Source organism: Pseudophryne corroboree, chromosome 11 (genome assembly GCF_028390025.1).
Source record: "Pseudophryne corroboree isolate aPseCor3 chromosome 11, aPseCor3.hap2, whole genome shotgun sequence".
NCBI lineage: Eukaryota > Metazoa > Chordata > Amphibia > Anura > Myobatrachidae > Pseudophryne > Pseudophryne corroboree.
This window is the reverse complement of record NC_086454.1, coordinates 125,686,840-125,705,058: the sequence shown is the minus strand read 5'-3', so window position 1 is coordinate 125,705,058 and position 18,219 is coordinate 125,686,840. Positions and strand designations below refer to the sequence as shown.

Here is an 18,219-nt window from a genome sequence, read left to right as displayed (position 1 = left end):
AAGGATTCAGCCTCCCTACGTCCCTCCTGTGACTCCATGGGATCTTTCTGTCGTCTTAAATGTCCTGCAAGAGTCTCCATTTGAACACTCTGTGAACCTTAAATGCCTTACGCTTAAGGTCGTGTTTCTGTTAGCGATCGCCTCTGCTAGAAGGGTGTTGGACTTAGGTGCTTTGTCCTGTCATCCACCCTTTCTGATGTTAAACTGTGACCGGACAATTCTTCGAACTCACCCTGGTTATTTACCTAAGGTGGCATCTTTTCACCTTAACCAGGAGATTGTGGTTCCAGCCGTCATCTCTTCTGGTATGTCCTCCAAAGAAAGATCTTTGGACGTGGTACGGGCTCTCCGTATTTATGTGGAAAGGACTGCCTCTATCAGGAGGCCAGATTCTCTCTTTTTGTATTTTTTTTTGTTTTTCACATTCGTGGCTGGCCTGTGAATAAGCAAGCCTTGGCCAGATGGATTAGAATGGTGATTGCACAAACTTATGCACAGGCTGGGCTCCCAGCTCCTGCTACTATCAAGGCCCAATCTACTCTGTCTATTGGACCTTCTTGGGCGGCCCACCGCGGCGCGTCCGCAGAACAATTGGGCAAGGCGGCTACACGGTCCTCGGTGAACACGTTCATCAGGTTGCCTTTGTTACTTCCTCCACCCAGGATGCTTCCTTTGGACGCCGGGTTCTTGTACCCGCTACAGTGCGTCCCCTCCCATGAGGAACTGCTTTAGGACACCCCCGATGTTATTCCTTGTGGAATACCAGTGTACCCCGCTGCAGAAACTAGATTTATGGTAGACTTACCATTGTTAAATCTTTCTGCGAGGTACACTGGATTCCCCAGGGCGCCGACCCTGACGCACTTAGCTTCTTTGGGTTGGTATGGCATTAGCCGCTAGTCCCTTCTCCTGTTGTGAGAATGTGGTTCTGTGTGACTAACATCTACCATCTCTTACCTGCTACTGCATTGGACTGGTTAACAAAACTGAGCTCCTGTGCCTGGAGGTGGGGCTATAGAGGAGGCGGTGCAGTGCTTCCTGGGAACAGTCAAAGCTTTAGCCTGTTGGTGCCTTGGATCAAGAGCCAACTCTACACCCCAATGTTATTCCCTGTGGAATCCAGTGTACCTCGCAGAAAGAGATCTAACAATGGTAAGTCTACCATAAATCTCCTTAGTTTATTAATTAACAGTCTCTTATATAGTGAAGCAAATTCTGTTGCGCTTTACAATTGGAAACAACAATGATAAAACAAAACTGGGTAATAACAAACAGTCATAGAGAGAAGCAGGCCCTGCTCGCAAGAAAGTTTTTTTTTTTTTCTTGTTTTTTTTTTCTTTTTGAGCATATAGGAAAATAACTGTCACTGTGCTTGATGGAAAGAAATTCTTTTGAAAAAAAAAAATCTAAAAATATGTAATTAAAAATAAATCTTCTAATAGTTTTGCTGCTTATTACATTAAACACTGAAGCTCATAAAAACGTAATATTATAAAATATCCACTTTCCATCGTCTCCGTGTAAATCTGTCTAAATCAGTTCAATAAGGATTTGCTGGAGACCTTAATCAGGACCTATAAAATACATTTAAGGAAATCCTTCCCAACCAAAACAAACTCAGTCCACTGTTTTGGTTCTATGCATCTGTTTAATGTAACTTCCAGTGTCTGTCACTGTAAGCCAAGTGGCTGCAGCTTTAATTGAGTATATGCTTTGCTGGTGTCTCAGAGGTGGCAGTAAGTATACAAATTGTCCCCCACTGCAGCTCAGCAATGCGTTCCTTTTAACTTTAATAGTGTGGATGATTCCGTGCCACCAGAGCAGTTTGGTGTGGCCATATTCACATGCACGTACCGTGCGTATGGAGCCTCCCAGCATCCAGCAATATCCACACGAAGGAGCGGCAGTGTGTATATGCTGCATGGATGTAACATGCCTTCCTAACTCATTCTCCAGTATTTAGTCTAAACAGACTATTTCAGGTGGTAATGGTTTAGACTTCAGCAACTGAAGCATGAGTGTAACGGGGCTAAACATGATTTCTGGAGAGGGGTTTCCATATGTTTGACTCGCCCCCCCCATATCCCGGCTTTGACATGTGCAGTAGTTCCACTCCACCCTTTATACTGCATGTAGTGGCCCCTGCATTTGCCTTTTAGATAGTGATATTACTTATTAAATTTTACAATGGTGTAAATAAGACCATAATTCTATTAGAACAAAAGTCACTAGCAATAAGCAATGTACGAAGAAAATGATTATCTAATCTTTTATCCAAATGACTGGCGGCACTCAGAGACTTGTATAGAGTGAAAAAATACCTTGTGCAGGGTACTTTGAAGACGTATCTGGGACCTTATCCCCTTCCTCAAGATCTAAGTGACACGGGTACCTGATAAAAATGGAAAAATTCACAACATACCCAGTACTGAGTGGTTACTGTGAAAAAAAAAAAAAAAAGTTTTAAGTGTGATATTCCGTGTGGAACAAAGCTACACTAATATCAAAAAAATGGAATATCAAACTCAATTTTTTTTTTTAGTTGCCCCTCAGAGTTCTGTACTATGTATGCTACGAATGAAATTTTTATCAGGTCCCCACAAGAGATATTAGAGGTCAATTTAGGTGAAAAACTGAAACTAGCCATTTAAAAATATTCTAATAAAGTAACGATAGATAACTCAATATTTGTTTGGCAAATCTTTGAGTATATAACTATTCCCCAAAAACTTTACATATCTGAAATGTTGTTCCTTCCCACTGAAACCACTGAAATAAAATCCCCCCCCAAAATTTTTTTTTTTTTTAAATATCTGACCATTAACATTGGCCTAATGGTGGTTTCTGACTACTAACTTACGGGGGTCATCACACACCTCTCTTTTTTTTTTTTTTTTTTTTTTTTTTTTTTTTTTGTTAATGGGCATGCCACCAATTTAATTCTGGACCATTTGATATGGCCCCATAGACACTGAGCGTGTGCATTATATATTTATCAATAAGACTTCATTAGAGTAATGCATTGTTTACAAATTGGGTAATGACACTTTTAGCGTTTACTGCTAACATTGGCCCTCATTCCGAGTTGCTCGCTCGCTAGCTGCTTCTAGCAGCAGTGCACATGCTAAGCCGCCGCCCTCTAGGAGTGTATCTTAGTTTAGCAAAAGTGCGAACGAAAGATTAGCAGAATTACTACTAAAAAATGTCATGCCGTTTCTGAGTAGCTCCAGACCTACTCCTATCTTGCGATCACTGCAGTCAGTTTAGTTCCTGGTTTGACGTCGCAAACACGCCCTGCGTTCGGCCAGCCATTCCTGCGTTTTTACCTGGCACGCCTGCGTTTTTTGGCACACTCCCTGAAAATGCTGAGTTGCCGCCCAGAAACACCCACTTCCTGTCAATCAAACAACGAACACTCGAGCGACTGAAAAGCGTAGCTTGAGCTTGTGTAAAACTACAAAGTTTTGTGTGAAAGTACTTAGCGCATGCGCGCTGCGTACCATGCGCATAAATGCCGTTTTTTCACCTGATCGCAGCGCTGCGAAAATCGGCAGCGAGCGATCAACTCAGAATGAGGGCCATTGTCAAGTCTACTGACGTTCACAAGTGAATCATTTAATATATACTACCCAAGCAGCGCAAAATGCATTCTACTTTTATATCCGCCCCAATAAATGCATTATTATGGGCCTTTTTTCTGATTGTGGAAGTAAAGCAAAATAGAGCAAGTAGTAACATAGCTAAATATTTTCCTTCTTTTTATCATTGTGTAGGTGAAGCAAGCTCACAGACATCCACTTCTGGAGAAGAGGTAACACCATCTACTATCATCACCCCAAGCCCGTCTCACTCAGGATCCCCAACAACAACCTCCTCAAGGAACACCTGCAAACCCATTGAACATCAATCACAGCCTAGTTTTCCTTTGTCTGGTCTATATTCTCTGTCCCCTTTGCCTTCACCACCTCCATCATCATCATCCTCTTCTAGAGGAATAGATAGGTTATCTGTGCCCAACTCCTTGACATCTCCTATGTCTGCATTCAGACTGAAGAACGCTTTTACTCCAAGGGTTGTCCAAGTGCAGTCCTCTGCTAGCCGCTTAGCTTCAAAGTTTGCAGAGCCACCGCGTTTCAATGGGACTTTTCACAAGCAAGAGTCTCCAAGTTCGGGTGATCACTCACCTCCCAAGAAACAGGATCTCAAGCATCCAAGTATTTCACCCTCAAAAAGACTTGAAATTTCTGAATTTCCCCGGATACCAAAGATAAAGAAGGAGACAGACAGTCCTAATAGTGAAACCAGTAAGCGCGTGGAGTCCTCAACCAGCAGCAGTGGAAACGCCAGCCCTCCGAGACCAAGTGTGAATCAGCTAACTGGGCGAGGGGAGAGCAAGCAGTTAGGAAGGTTTGCTACAACAGAAAAAAACACACGCCAGGAGCCTCAAGCACATTCAAGACACACTGGTGGTATTTCCTCTAGTCATTCAACCTTAAGCAGTAGCAAAACACCTCTTCATTCTAACAGTTCAAGGAATGTGGGTTCCTCTGATTCTGGGGGAGGTGGACTTCGGATTACAATCAGTGGGGGTGCTAGCAGTTCTTGTAGACTATTTAGTCCTAGCGCAAAGGACCCCTTTCGTACATCAGAGGATAAGACCCAGCAAAAAGCTACTCTTTATTCCACAACCATCAAGAGAGAAAAGACCGTTAAAAATGAAATTTATGATCCTTTTGAGCCAACTGGCACAGATTCAGGCTCTTGCAGTAGCAGTCCAGACCGACCTGCTACACCACCTTTGCCCACCCCATCCACAGAGACAGCTAGTCCAACTCAGTCCAGTGGCGTGAAAGTGGGAGCATTTCGCAGCTTTAAATTCACTACTCACTCCAGTAAGGTTGGTTTGTGTAAACTGGGACCTGCTTTTTCTGGATTGTCACCTAGCAACAAAGAACCTGATGAGACTAAAAGTCCAGTGAGTGTAAGCCCTGTGCTGCCCACTTTTATTAAGCTGGAGAAGGAGATCAAACAGGAAGTAATCAAGGATGAGACTATTGACCTTGCAGATTTTAGAACATCATGTCCATTGTCTGGGTTAAAAATTACCTCTGATCTGAAGTCAGGAGGCACCCGTGGCTTCCATTTTGATATAAATGATCAACCCACAATTTCTATTAAAACTGAGCCAGACATTCCCCCAAATAGAACTTTCCATCAGAGTACCTCAAGTAACAGAGTTGTTTGGGAGTCAGAAAACCTCCCTGAAACCCCTTCTTTGTCTACTAGCCATAGTATTGAACCACAGAAAAAGAAGACCACAGTTGAGGCAGATTTAAAGATGTACTCAAGGTCTAGATCTAGAACACATTCCCGTGATCGAGAATCAAGATCTGCTTCTTGGTCTGTGGAGGATAGAGAAAGGGAAAAAAAATACAAGACCAAGTCACATAAAGGAAAGAGAGCCCATAGTGACAGGTCAAGCTCTGGTAGCTGTGAACGGTCCAAGAAAAAGCGTTTGAAAGAGAAGAAGAAAGAGAAAAAGAGAAAGCGCTCCGAGTCCAGGGAAAGAAAGAGGTCCAGATCAAGCAGTCATAGCAGCTCTTCCCCCAGGACATACAACAGTAAAAAAAAGAAGAAAAAGAAAAGAGAATCAAGAGTTGAATCCATGGGTCGATCCATTAGCCCTGAAAAAGAGAAAAAGCGAAAGCACAAGAGTGAAAAAAGTTACTCCAGCAAAGAAGGAAATTTTAGGGCAAAAGAAAAAAAGAAACCCAAAGACGAGAGAGGGAAACAAAGATCAAAGTCGCCACAAATGATCAAGGATCACAAAGCCCACAAGTCAAAGGAAAAAACGCCTAATTTTAGAGACCAGGAAATAACTAGACACATTGTGTTGTCCCCAAACAATAATGATACAACAATAACATGTACAGTTAGCTTTAAAACGGAATGTCCCCCGGTCACACAAGAGGCAAAGTCTACACTTATCCAGCCGACAGAGGAAGTACAAGACAGAGAAACATTTATTCACTTGGAAAGAGAAGTATCAATTAAAGAGGAAAAAGATGTTGAATTATCCGATCATGATGAGGGAATAAAGATGGAAATAAAAAGCCCACCATGGTCACCATCTCTTTTGGATTCCTTACTAACAGAGGACGAGAGTGAGGATGTCCATGAACCACCATCACCAAAGGAAAGTTCATCTTTAAATGACGTGCCTGCTGTATCTCTGGTTAGTCCTCAAACTTCTCCAATGTCTACTGTCACAGAACCTCCTAGTCCAAAATCTCATAGTCCACAGTCTGGCACTCCTGAAGAAGATCCCCAGCCAGTTGCTCTTCTGCCTGTCAAGAAGGAAGCTGATGATCTTCAGTGGTCGCCATCCCATTTAGATGACCTTCTGCTAAATGACCTTTCAGATGATGTGTGCTCGGTGGAAGCTGACAGCCCAGATGATGTGGATCTTGAGGAGGCTATATTGATGAAGAGTGAAGATAATTATATGGTAAATAATGTTAACAAACATTCAAAAATGTTATTTGTTGAGAATACTACAACATCATAGTTGTGTGTATTTTACTAGCTTAACTGTATGGGCATGCAAAAATAAATATAACCCTTATACAAGTAAATAATGAACAGCAAAGAGAAAAAGTAAGGCGTTAGGCTGCAGGGAGAGGGGGTTAGGCCCCCCCGAGGAGAAGGTAGGGTTAGGCTGCAGAGGTGGGAGGGTTAGGTTTAGGCTACAGGAAGGGTGGGTAGGGTTAGGCTGCAGGGGGGGTGTTTTTTTTTAATTTTTATAAAGGTTAGGGAGGGGGCAGGGCTAACATACTTACCCGACGACTGGGATTCTCTCCTTCGGAGTGCCGGTGTCGGTCATATGTATCCCGTTTCAAATAGATGGAAAAACTATGACTTGTTTTGCTTTCATAATTGCATCTAGGAATATAGTCACAGCTGGTTTTGTTCCTACTTTATTTTGAAAATGTGTGAATATCTGGCACACAGTTTTTCAGTAAAGTAATGCATAAAACAAAAAAAATATTCTACTGTTTCCAAACCAACAGATAGGGATTGAGACTGCCAATCCTCCATCAAGGTAACACCCACGACCACCTGATTGGTTGTCAGCACTGCTATAAGTATCCCCATTGCACCACCATACCAGCCTTGATAAAGGCTCGAGGGCTGAAACGCGTTAGAGGGTAGAACACTGGCACTTCACTTAAGTTGGTTCACCACTGTGGAATGCTGCAACCAACCACCCGCTACAAAGGGGTATATTCAATTAAAGTCGGATCCATTACAACATGCATTTGTCGTAACTGATCCGACAAGGGCTATTCAATGAACGGCCAAATTCAACAGGATTTGGCCGTTCCTGACCATCTTAATCTGACTTTATAAAAAGTCGGATTGAGATGAGGGACCTGAGAGGAGGAGACAGGGAGAGCAGCGGCTACAGCAGCATAGCGCTGTAGCAGGAGGCTATGGCACCGCCGCCGCTCTCCGCAGCATCCACCCGGCTCCTGCAAACGGACCTCGCTTGCTGGAGCCAGGTAGACGCTGCTTTGAGCGGTGGCGCCCCGGCCTTCTGCTGTGCTGCAGCCGCTGCTCTCCCCCGTCTCCCCGCTGCTCTCCCAGTCTCCCACCGTCTCTCCCTGTCTCCTCCTCTCAGGTCCCTCATCTCAATCCGACTTTTTTTTAAAGTCGTTTTGAGATGGTCGTAAAGGGGGCCAAAACCTGTCTGATTTGGCCCGGTTTCCGACAGAAGCACGCGGATCTGCGGCTATTCCGCCGTTCCACGTTTTTTTCCCGAAAAGTCGGAATTCCTGACTTGTCAGATAATTTTGGGGTGTATTGAATAGGTCGGAACCCCTTCCGACCTGAAAAAGTCGAAAACTGCCGTCTTTCCAACAGACGGCAGCTTTCGACTGCAGTTGAATATGCCCCAAAGTCTCCTCGCCGGTTGGCAATTCGGAGCAGCTGCGCAGCGCTACTGAGGCCTACAGTCACCGGGAAGTCTCAGCGGCACATGGCGGTCCTTCCAGGTTCCCGATCGGGTGCACACACCTGCATGCTGCAGCCACCATGGACCTGGGAAGGACAAGCAAAGAGCGACCATCTGCCTCCCACAGGACACAGACACCATCACGCATCGGAAGGGTGAGTTACTGAACCTGGAGAGTTGGGATGCCGGCTCTCCAGAATCAGACAGCCAGGAAAACGTCCCAAACTTATCAACGTTTATGTCACATTTGACTGAACGGAATTAAGCCCAGACTTTTGAGAGAAACATTCTTTTGGGACTAACTGACCAACTGTCAATGGTCAGAACACAGTGTTCATTTATAAGCACACTTGTTTGTTTTGTTTCTGTTTTATTATCTATAATTAGTGTTTCTCTGACGTCCTAAGTGGATGCTGAGGACTCCGTCAGGACCATGGGGATTAGCGGCTCCGCAGGAGACAGGGCACAAAAGTAAAAGCTTTAGGATCAGGTGGTGTGCACTGGCTCCTCCCCCTATGACCCTCCTCCAAGCCTCAGTTAGAGTTTTGTGCCCGGCCGAGAAGGGTGCAATCTAGGTGGCTCTCCTAAAGAGCTGCTTAGAGTAAAAGTTTTGTTAGGTTTTTTATTTTCAGTGAGTCCTGCTGGCAACAGGCTCACTGCATCGAGGGACTTAGGGGAGAGAAGTGAACTCACCTGCGTGCAGGATGGATTGGCTTCTTAGGCTACTGGACACCATTAGCTCCAGAGGGAGTCGGAACACAGGTCTCACCCTGGGGTTCGTCCCGGAGCCGCGCCGCCGACCCCCTTGCAGATGCCGAAAAGTGAAGAGGTCCAGAAACCGGCGGCAGAAGACTTTTCAGTCTTCATAAGGTAGCGCACAGCACTGCAGCTGTGCGCCATTGTCGTCAGCACACTTCATAGCAGCGGTCACTGAGGGTGCAGGGCGCTGGGGGGGGCGCCCTGGGCAGCAATGATAGTACCTTATTCTGGCTAAAAATACATCACATATAGCCCCTGGGGGCTATATGGATGTATTTAACCCCTGCCAGGTCTCAGAAAAACGGGAGAAGAAGCCCGCCGAAAAGGGGGCGGGGCCTATTCTCCTCAGCACACAGCGCCATTTTCCCTCACAGAAATGCTGGTGGGAAGGCTCCCAGGCTCTCCCCTGCACTGCACTACAGAAACAGGGTTAAAACAGAGAGGGGGGGCACTTATTTGGCGATATGACTATATATATTAAAATGCTATAAGGGAAAAACACTGATATAAAGGTTGTCCCTGTATAATTATAGCGTTTTTGGTGTGTGCTGGCAAACTCTCCCTCTGTCTCCCCAAAGGGCTAGTGGGGTCCTGTCCTCTATCAGAGCATTCCCTGTGTGTGTGCTGTGTGTCGGTACGTGTGTGTCGACATGTATGAGGACGATGTTGGTGAGGAGGCGGAGCAATTGCCTGTAATGGTGATGTCACTCTCTAGGGAGTCGACACCGGAATGGATGGCTTATTCAAGGAATTACGTGATAATGTCAACAGAGACGGCCGGCAAACAAAATAGTACCTGTCCAGGCGTCTCAAACACCGTCAGGGGCTTTAAAACGCCCATTTACCTCAGTCGGTCGACACAGACACAGACACGGACACTGATTTCAGTGTCGACGGTGAAGAAACAAACGTATTTTCCTTTAGGGCCACACATTACTTGTTAAGGGCAATGAAGGAGGTGTTACATATTTCTGATACTACAAGTACCACAAAAAAGGGTATTATGTGGGGTGTGAAAAAACTACCTGTAGTTTTTCCTGAATCAGATAAATTAAATGAAGTGTGTGATGATGCGTGGGTTTCCCCCGATAGAAAATTATTGGCGGTATACCCTTTCCCGCCAGAAGTTAGGGCGCGTTGGGAAACACCCCTTAGGGTGGATAAGGCGCTCACACGCTTATCAAAACAAGTGGCGGTACCGTCTCCAGATAGGGCCGTCCTCAAGGAGCCAACTGATAGGAGGCTGGAAAATATCCTAAGAAGTATATACACACATACTGGTGTTATACTGCGACCAGCGATCGCCTCAGCCTGGATGTGCAGAGCTGGGGTGGCTTGGTCGGATTCCCTGACTAAAAATATTGATACCCTTGACAGGGACAGTATTTTATTGACTATAGAGCATTTAAAGGATGCATTTCTATATATACGAGATGCACAGAGGGATATTTGCACTCTGGCATCAAGAGTAAGTGCGATGTCCATTTCTGCCAGAAGATGTTTATGGACACGACAGTGGTCAGGTGATGCAGATTCCAAACGGCACAAAGAAGTATTGCCGTATAAAAGGAGGAGTTATTTGGGGTCGGTCCATCGGACCTGGTGGCCACGGCAACTGCTGGAAAATCCACCGTTTTTACCCTAAGTCACATCTTTGCAGAAAAAGACACCGTCTTTTCAGCCTCAGTCCTTTAGTCCCCATAAGAGTCATATCTGCCCAGGGATAGAGGAAAGGGAAGAAGACTGCAGCAGGCAGCCCATTCCCAGGAACAGAAGCCTCCACCGCTTCTGCCAAGTTTCTCAGCATGACGCTGGGGCCGTACAGGACCCCTGGATCCTACAAGTAGGATCCCAGGGGTACAGATTGGAAAGTCGAGACGTTTCCCCCTCGCAGGTTCCTGAAGTCTGCTTTACCAACGTCTCCCTCCGACAGGGAGGCAGTATTGGAAACAATTCACAAGCTGTATTCCCAGCAGGTGATAATCAAAGTACTCCTCCTACAACAAGGAAAGGGGTATTATTCCACACTATGTTGTGGTACTGAAGCCAGAAGGCTCGGTGAGACCTATTCTAAATCTGAAATATTTGAACACTTACAAAGGTTCAAATCAAGATGGAGTCACTCAGAGCAGTGATAGCGAACCAGGAAGAAGGGGACTATAGGGTGTCCCGGGACATCAGGGATACTTACCTCCATGTCCCAATTTGCCCTTCTCACCAAGGGTACCTCAGGTTCGTGGTACAGAACTGTCACTATCAGTTTCAGACGCTGCCGTTTGGATTGTCCACGGCACCCCGGGTCTTTACCAAGGTAATGGCCGAAATGATGATTCTTCTTCAAAGAAAATGGACGACCTCCTGATAAGAGCAAGGTCCAGAGAACAGTTGGAGGTCGGAGTAGCACTATCTCAAGTAGTTCTACGACAGCACGGGTGGATTCTAAATATTCCAAAACCGCAGTTGTTTCCGACGACACATCGGCTGTTCCTAGGGATGATTCTGGACACAGTCCAGAAAAGGGTGTTTCTCCCGGAGAAGAAAGCCAGGGAGTTATCCGAACTAGTCAGGAACCTCCTAAAACCAGGAAAAGTGTCAGTGCATCATTGCACAAGGGTCCTGGGAAAAATGGTGGCTTCTTACGAAGCGATTCCATTCGGCAGTTTTCACGCAAGAACTTTTCAGTGGGATCTGCTGGAAAAATGGTCCGGATCGCATCTTCAGATGCATCAGCGGATAACCCTGTCTCCAAGGACAAGGGTGTTTCTTCTGCGGTGGCTGCAAAGTACTCATCTACTAATGGGCCGCAGATTCGGCATTCAGGAAGGGTCCTGGTGACCACGGATGCCAGCCTGAGAGGCTGGGGAGCAGTAACACAGGGAAAAAATTTCCAGGGAGTGTGATCAAGTCCGGAGAATTCTCTCCACATAAATATACTGGCGCTAAGGGCAAGTTACAATGCTCTAAGCTTAGCAAGACCTCTGCTTCAAGGTCAGCCGGTATTGATCCAGTGGGACAACATCACGGCAGTCGCCCACGTAAACAGACAGGGCGGCACAAGAAGCAGAAGGGCAATAGCAGAAACTGCAAGGATTCTTCGCTGGGCGGAAAATCAGGTGATAGCACTGTCAGCAGTGTTCATTCCGACGCCCGGGAGAGTGGGGATTTCATCGGGAAGTCTTCCACATGATTGTGAACCATTGGGAAAGACCAAAGGTGGACATGATGGCGTCCCGCCTGAACAAAAAACTGGACAGGTATTGCGCCAGGTCAAGAGACCCTCAGGCAATAGCTGTGGACGCTCTGGTAACACCGTGGGTGTACCAGTCAGTGTATGTGTTCCCTCCTCTGCTTCTCATACCCAAGGTACTGAGAATTATAAGACGTAGAGGAGTAAGAACTATACTCGTGGCTCCGGATTGGCCAAGAAGGACTTGGTACCTGGAACTTCAAGAGATGCTCACAGAGGACTCATGGCCTCTGCCGCTAAGAAGGGACTTGCTTCAGCAAGTACCATGTCTGTTCCAAGACTTACCGCGGCTGCGTTTGACGGCATGGCGGTTGAACGCCGGATCCTAAGGGAAAAAGGCATTCCGGAAGAGGTCATTCCTACCCTGATCAAAGCCAGGAAGGAGGTGACCGCACAACATTATCACCACATGTGGCGAAAATATGTTGCGTGGTGTGAGGCCAGGAAGGCCCCACGAAGAAATTTCAACTCGGTCGATTCCTGCATTTCCTGCAAACAGGAGTGTCTATGGGCCTCAAATTGGGGTCCATTAAGGTTCAAATTTCGGCCCTGTCGATTTTCTTCCAGAAAGAATTGGCTTCAGTTCCTGAAGTCCAGAAGTTTGTCAAGGGAGTACTGCATATACAACCCCCTTTTGTGCCTCCAGTGGCACTGTGGGATCTCAACGTAGTTCTGGGATTCCTCAAATCACATTGGTTTAAACCGCTCAAATCTGTGGATTTGAAATATCTCACATGGAAAGTGACCATGCTGTTGGCCCTGGCCTCGGCCAGGCGAGTGTCAGAATTGGCGGCTTTGTCTCACAAAAGCCCATATCTGATTGTCCATTCGGACAGGGCAGAGCTGCGGACTCGTCCCCAGTTTCTCCCTAAGGTGGTGTCAGTGTTTCACCTGAACCAGCTTATTGTGGTACCTGCGGCTACTAGGGACTTGGAGGACTCCAAGTTGCTAGATGTTGTCAGGGCCCTGAAAATATAGGTTTCCAGGACGGCTGGAGTCAGGAAAACTGACTTGCTGTTATCCTGTATGCACCCAATAAACTGGGTGCTCTTGCTTCTAAGCAGACGATTGCTAGTTGGATGTGTAGTACAATTCAGCTTGCACATGCTGTGGCAGGCCTGCCACAGCCAAAATATGTAAATGCCCATTCCACAAGGAAGGTGGGCTCATCTTGGGCGGCTGCCCGAGGGGTCTCGGCTTTACAACTTTGCCGAGCAGCTACTTGGTCAGGGGCACACCCTGACTGAGGAGGACCTGGAGTTCTCTCATTCGGTGCTGCAGAGTCATCCGCACTCTCCCGCCCGTTTGGGAGCTTTGGTATAATCCCCATGGTCCTGACGGAGTCCCCAGCATCCACTTAGGACGTCAGAGAAAATAAGAATTTACTTACCGATAATTCTATTTCTCATAGTCCGTAGTGGATGCTGGGCGCCCATCCCTAGTGCGGATTGTCTGCAATACTTGTACATAGTTATTGTTACAAAAATCGGGTTATTATTGTTGTGAGCCATCTTTTCAGAGGCTCCGCTGTTATCATGCTGTTAACTGGGTTCAGATCACAGGTTGTACAGTGTGATTGGTGTGGCTGGTATGAGTCTTACCCGGGATTCAAAATCCTTCCTTATTGTGTACGCTCGTCCGGGCACAGTATCCTAACTGAGGCTTGGAGGAGGGTCATAGGGGGAGGAGCCAGTGCACACCACCTGATCCTAAAGCTTTTACTTTTGTGCCCTGTCTCCTGCGGAGCCGCTAATCCCCATGGTCCTGACGGAGTCCCCAGCATCCACTACGGACTATGAGAAATAGAATTATCGGTAAGTAAATTCTTATTTTTTGTATCCACAATTAGTTGAAACTGTATATCATAGACAGTTTATTATCTACTTGACAAACACGTCTTAACTACATGCCTGAGCGCTGTAAAAAAAAAAAAAAAAAAAATTTGTGTGTGATACTTTCATTCCAACCCAACAAACAAACAAACGCTAGGTGAGAGCAAGTAACCACACCCCAGTTATATATAACACATTCAGAGTTATGCATTCTGCTGACAGAACATAATCCCACACACAGCCGGACAATTTTAGGTCCTCTCACAACTGTATTTATTAATAAACCTGATAATGACATAACCTGCCACATGCCACGATTTCAGGCAGGCTTTCTCCAATGATGATGCTACTTTAGTAAGGCTAGTATAATTGTTTACTTTAAAAAAAATTACATTGGGCTTCTGCTGGTGTTTCAACTTTCCAGTAAGGAAGGAAAACTGAATATTTGAAATTAAATGAACACCAGGAGCCCCATGTGTCCTAGCTATTGTGCGGGGCATATAATATAGACCTTACTTCCTAATGAGTTCTAGAAGTGTGTATGGAATCGATTCCTAAATGTCATGTTAGTTTGAGAGCCTCTAAAGTCTGCGTTCTGTGAAAATAAGCTAAATATTTTTGTGTGGACAAAGGCATTTTGTCATGGTAAACCCTAGAGAAACCTCTATTTCACAGCTGAAAAAATAGCACTGAGCTGATACTTAGTGCAGATCAGGAATCTGGAACACATTTGTATTTTTTTTTTTTTCATCTTCCAGGAACCAGCTGTAATTACCTTCTCTAAAACGACAGCCATACCGTTTCTCCAAGATGATGAGAATTCGGGTGATGAAGCAGGAAATCACATTGCTGAAAAGGCCTCCTCCAAAACCAGTGACACCATAGCGGAAGTTGACAAATGTGATGTCCTTAAAGAAACTACAACTACTTCCTTATCCAAATCAAAACCTCAGATAAAGAGAGTCACTTGGAATCTTCATGAAGAGTCTGAGAAGGACACCCCAGAAGAATCTGTCTGTAAGTACTTGGACCTTTCTTTGTGAAGGCTACTGTGACTTTAAGAGATTATGATTCTGCGGTAGAATACATGCAGACTTTGTCTCTGTTAATCTCCTATTATGCGAAAATAATTTGTTTCAGTTTAACAAAGTTTTATGATCTTGGGGCTGAGGTACCAAGCAGTGGAAGAAGTGGACAGGTTCCTGTCTATCCTGACAGTTAAAAGATAGACAGTCGTTAGTTAGACACTAGTCCGTGTGGTCCGGGTATTCGTTTTTTTTTTTTTTGCCAAGTACGTGTATTACAAATATCACAGGACACTGGATTGAGGTGAGTATAATTTTATTCACAGGTGCCCTGGATCGTCGGATCAGGAGACGTGGCAGTCGGCGGGTCAACATAGGTAAGTATGTATGTGTCGGCATGTATGAAATAAAGTTTTACTTTCACGGTGTGTCTCTTGTTTATATTTGTTTTTTTTTTTCAGTAGAACTACAGGTACCAGCGGGCCCGTTTTTCCACCCGCATGCTGGTACTTGTGGTTCTCCAAGTACCAGCTTGTGGGGAAGGCTTGCTGGGACTTATAGTTCTTCTGGGAAAAAAATTTATTTCATTTTTCTCAAGGCTATCAGCCCCCCATCCGCAACCCTTGAATGGGGGGGACAGCCGCGGGCTTCATCCCTGGCCCTTGAGTGGCTGGGGGGGGACCCCTTGATTGAAGGGGTCCCCACTCCCCCAGGGTACCCCGGCCAGGGGTGACTAGTTGGATATTTAATGCCACGGCCGCAGGGCGCTGTATAAAAGTGACCCCCGGCTGTGGCATTCTGTCCAGCTAGTGGAGCCCGATGCTGGTGTAAAAAATACGGGGGACCCCTACGCTTTTTGTTCCCCGTATTTTTTGCACCAGCACCAGGCGCAGAGCCCGGTGCTGGTTTTAAAAATACGGAGGATCCCATGTTAGTTTTTCCCCCGGATTTTTAGAACCAGGACCGGCTCGAAGAGCCCGAGGCTGGTTATGCTTAGGAGGGGGGACCCCACGCATTTTTTTTTTCTGATTTTTACAATTCCATGTAAAAAAAAAAAATATATATATATATATATATATATATATATCTATATCAAAGTGTGTATATATATATATATATACACTTTGCTGGCGGAATCTAATAATCTTTTTATTGGTAATAGCATATCTATTTATATTAGAAGGGATTAGGTACTTGGTTTGTCTATTTTGGAGGCACAAGTATTATTTATATATTTAAAAAAAAAATTATATTTCTCTATCGTCCTAGTGGATGCTGGGGTTCCTGAAAGGACCATGGGGAATAGCGGCTCCGCAGGAGACAGGGCACAAAAAGTAAAGCTTTTCCAGATCAGGTGGTGTGCACTGGCTCCTCCCCCTATGACCCTCCTCCAGACTCCAGTTAGATTTTTGTGCCCGGCCGAGAAGGGTGCAATTCTAGGTGGCTCTCATAAAGAGCTGCTTAGAGAAAGTTTAGCTTAGGTTTTTTATTTTACAGTGATTCCTGCTGGCAACAGGATCACTGCAACGAGGGACAGAGGGGAGAAGAAGTGAACTCACCTGCGTGCAGGATGGATTGGCTTCTTGGCTACTGGACATCAGCTCCAGAGGGACGATCACAGGTACAGCCTGGATGGTCACCGGAGCCGCGCCGCCGGCCCCCTTGCAGATGCTGAAGTAAGAAGAGGTCCAGAATCGGCGCTGAAGACTCCTGCAGTCTTCTAAAGGTAGCGCACAGCACTGCAGCTGTGCGCCATTTTCCTCTCAGCACACTTCACACGCAGTCACTGAGGGTGCAGGGCGCTGGGGGGGGGCGCCCTGGGAGGCAAATGTAAACCTATATAAAGGCTAAAAATACCTCACATATAGCCCCCAGAGGCTATATGGAGATATTTAACCCCTGCCTGTATTCACAAAATAGCGGGAGACGAGCCGCCGAAAAAGGGGCGGGGCCTATCTCCTCAGCACACGGCGCCATTTCCTCTCACAGCTCCGCTGGTCAGGACGGCTCCCAGGTCTCTCCCCTGCACTGCACTACAGAAACAGGGTAAAACAGAGAGGGGGGGCAAATTTAATGGCAATATCTTGATATATATAAAGCAGCTATAAGGGAGCACTTATTATAAGGCTATCCCTGTCATATATAGCGCTTTTTGGTGTGTGCTGGCAGACTCTCCCTCTGTCTCCCCAAAGGGCTAGTGGGTCCTGTCTTCGTTTAGAGCATTCCCTGTGTGTCTGCTGTGTGTCGGTACGTGTGTGTCGACATGTATGAGGACGATATTGGTGTGGAGGCGGAGCAATTGCCAAATATGGGGATGTCACCTCCTAGGGGGTCGACACCAGAATGGATGCCTTTATTTATGGAATTACGGGATAGTGTCAACACGCTAAAGCAGTCGTTTGACGACATGAGGCGGCCGGACAATCAATTAGTGCCTGTCCAGGCGCCTCAAACACCGTCAGGGGCTGTAAAACGCCCTTTGCCTCAGTCGGTCGACACAGACCCAGACACAGGCACTGATTCCAGTGGTGACGGTGACGAATCAACCGTATTTTCCAGTAGGGCCACACGTTATATGATTTTGGCAATGAAGGAGGCGTTACATTTAGCTGATACTACAGGTACCACTAAACAGGGTATTATGTGGGGTGTGAAAAAACTACCTATAGTTTTTCCTGAATCAGAAGAATTAAATGACGTGTGTGATGAAGCGTGGGTTGCCCCTGATAAAAAGCTGATAATTTCAAAGAAATTATTGGCATTATACCCTTTCCCGCCAGAGGTTAGGGAGCGCTGGGAAACACCTCCTAGGGTGGACAAGGCGCTAACACGCTTATCAAAACAAGTGGCGTTACCTTCTCCTGAGACGGCCGCACTTAAAGATCCATCAGATAGGAGGATGGAAAATATCTAAAAAAGTATATACACACATGCAGGTGTTATACTACGACCAGCTATAGCGACTGCCTGGATGTGCAGTGCTGGGGTAGTTTGGTCAGAGTCCCTGATTGAAAATATTGATACCCTGGACAGGGACAATATTTTACTGTCGTTAGAACAAATAAAGGATGCATTTCTTTATATGCGTGATGCACAGAGGGATATCTGCACACTGGCATCACGGGTAAGTGCTATGTCCATTTCGGCCAGAAGAGCTTTATGGACGCGACAGTGGACAGGCGATGCGGATTCAAAACGGCAGATGGAAGTTTTGCCGTATAAAGGGGAGGAGTTATTTGGAGTCGGTCTATCAGATTTGGTGGCCACGGCTACAGCCGGGAAATCCACCTTTCTACCTCAAGTCACTCCCCAACAGAAAAAGGCACCGACTTTTCAACCGCA

At 46.0% G+C, this 18,219-nt stretch overlaps 1 protein-coding gene across 2 annotated transcripts in view; it reads left to right on the top strand.

The window, feature by feature from the left end:
- PHRF1 (PHD and ring finger domains 1) overlaps nt 1–18,219 on the top strand; it is a 302,294-nt gene that overhangs the window by 178,609 nt on the left and 105,466 nt on the right. For both annotated transcript variants that reach the window (XM_063944791.1, XM_063944792.1), the window contains 2 exons: nt 3,774–6,508; nt 14,611–14,869. In XM_063944791.1, the coding sequence (XP_063800861.1) occupies nt 3,774–6,508; nt 14,611–14,869 (2,994 nt within the window). The remainder of the gene's footprint in view (nt 1–3,773; nt 6,509–14,610; nt 14,870–18,219) is intronic.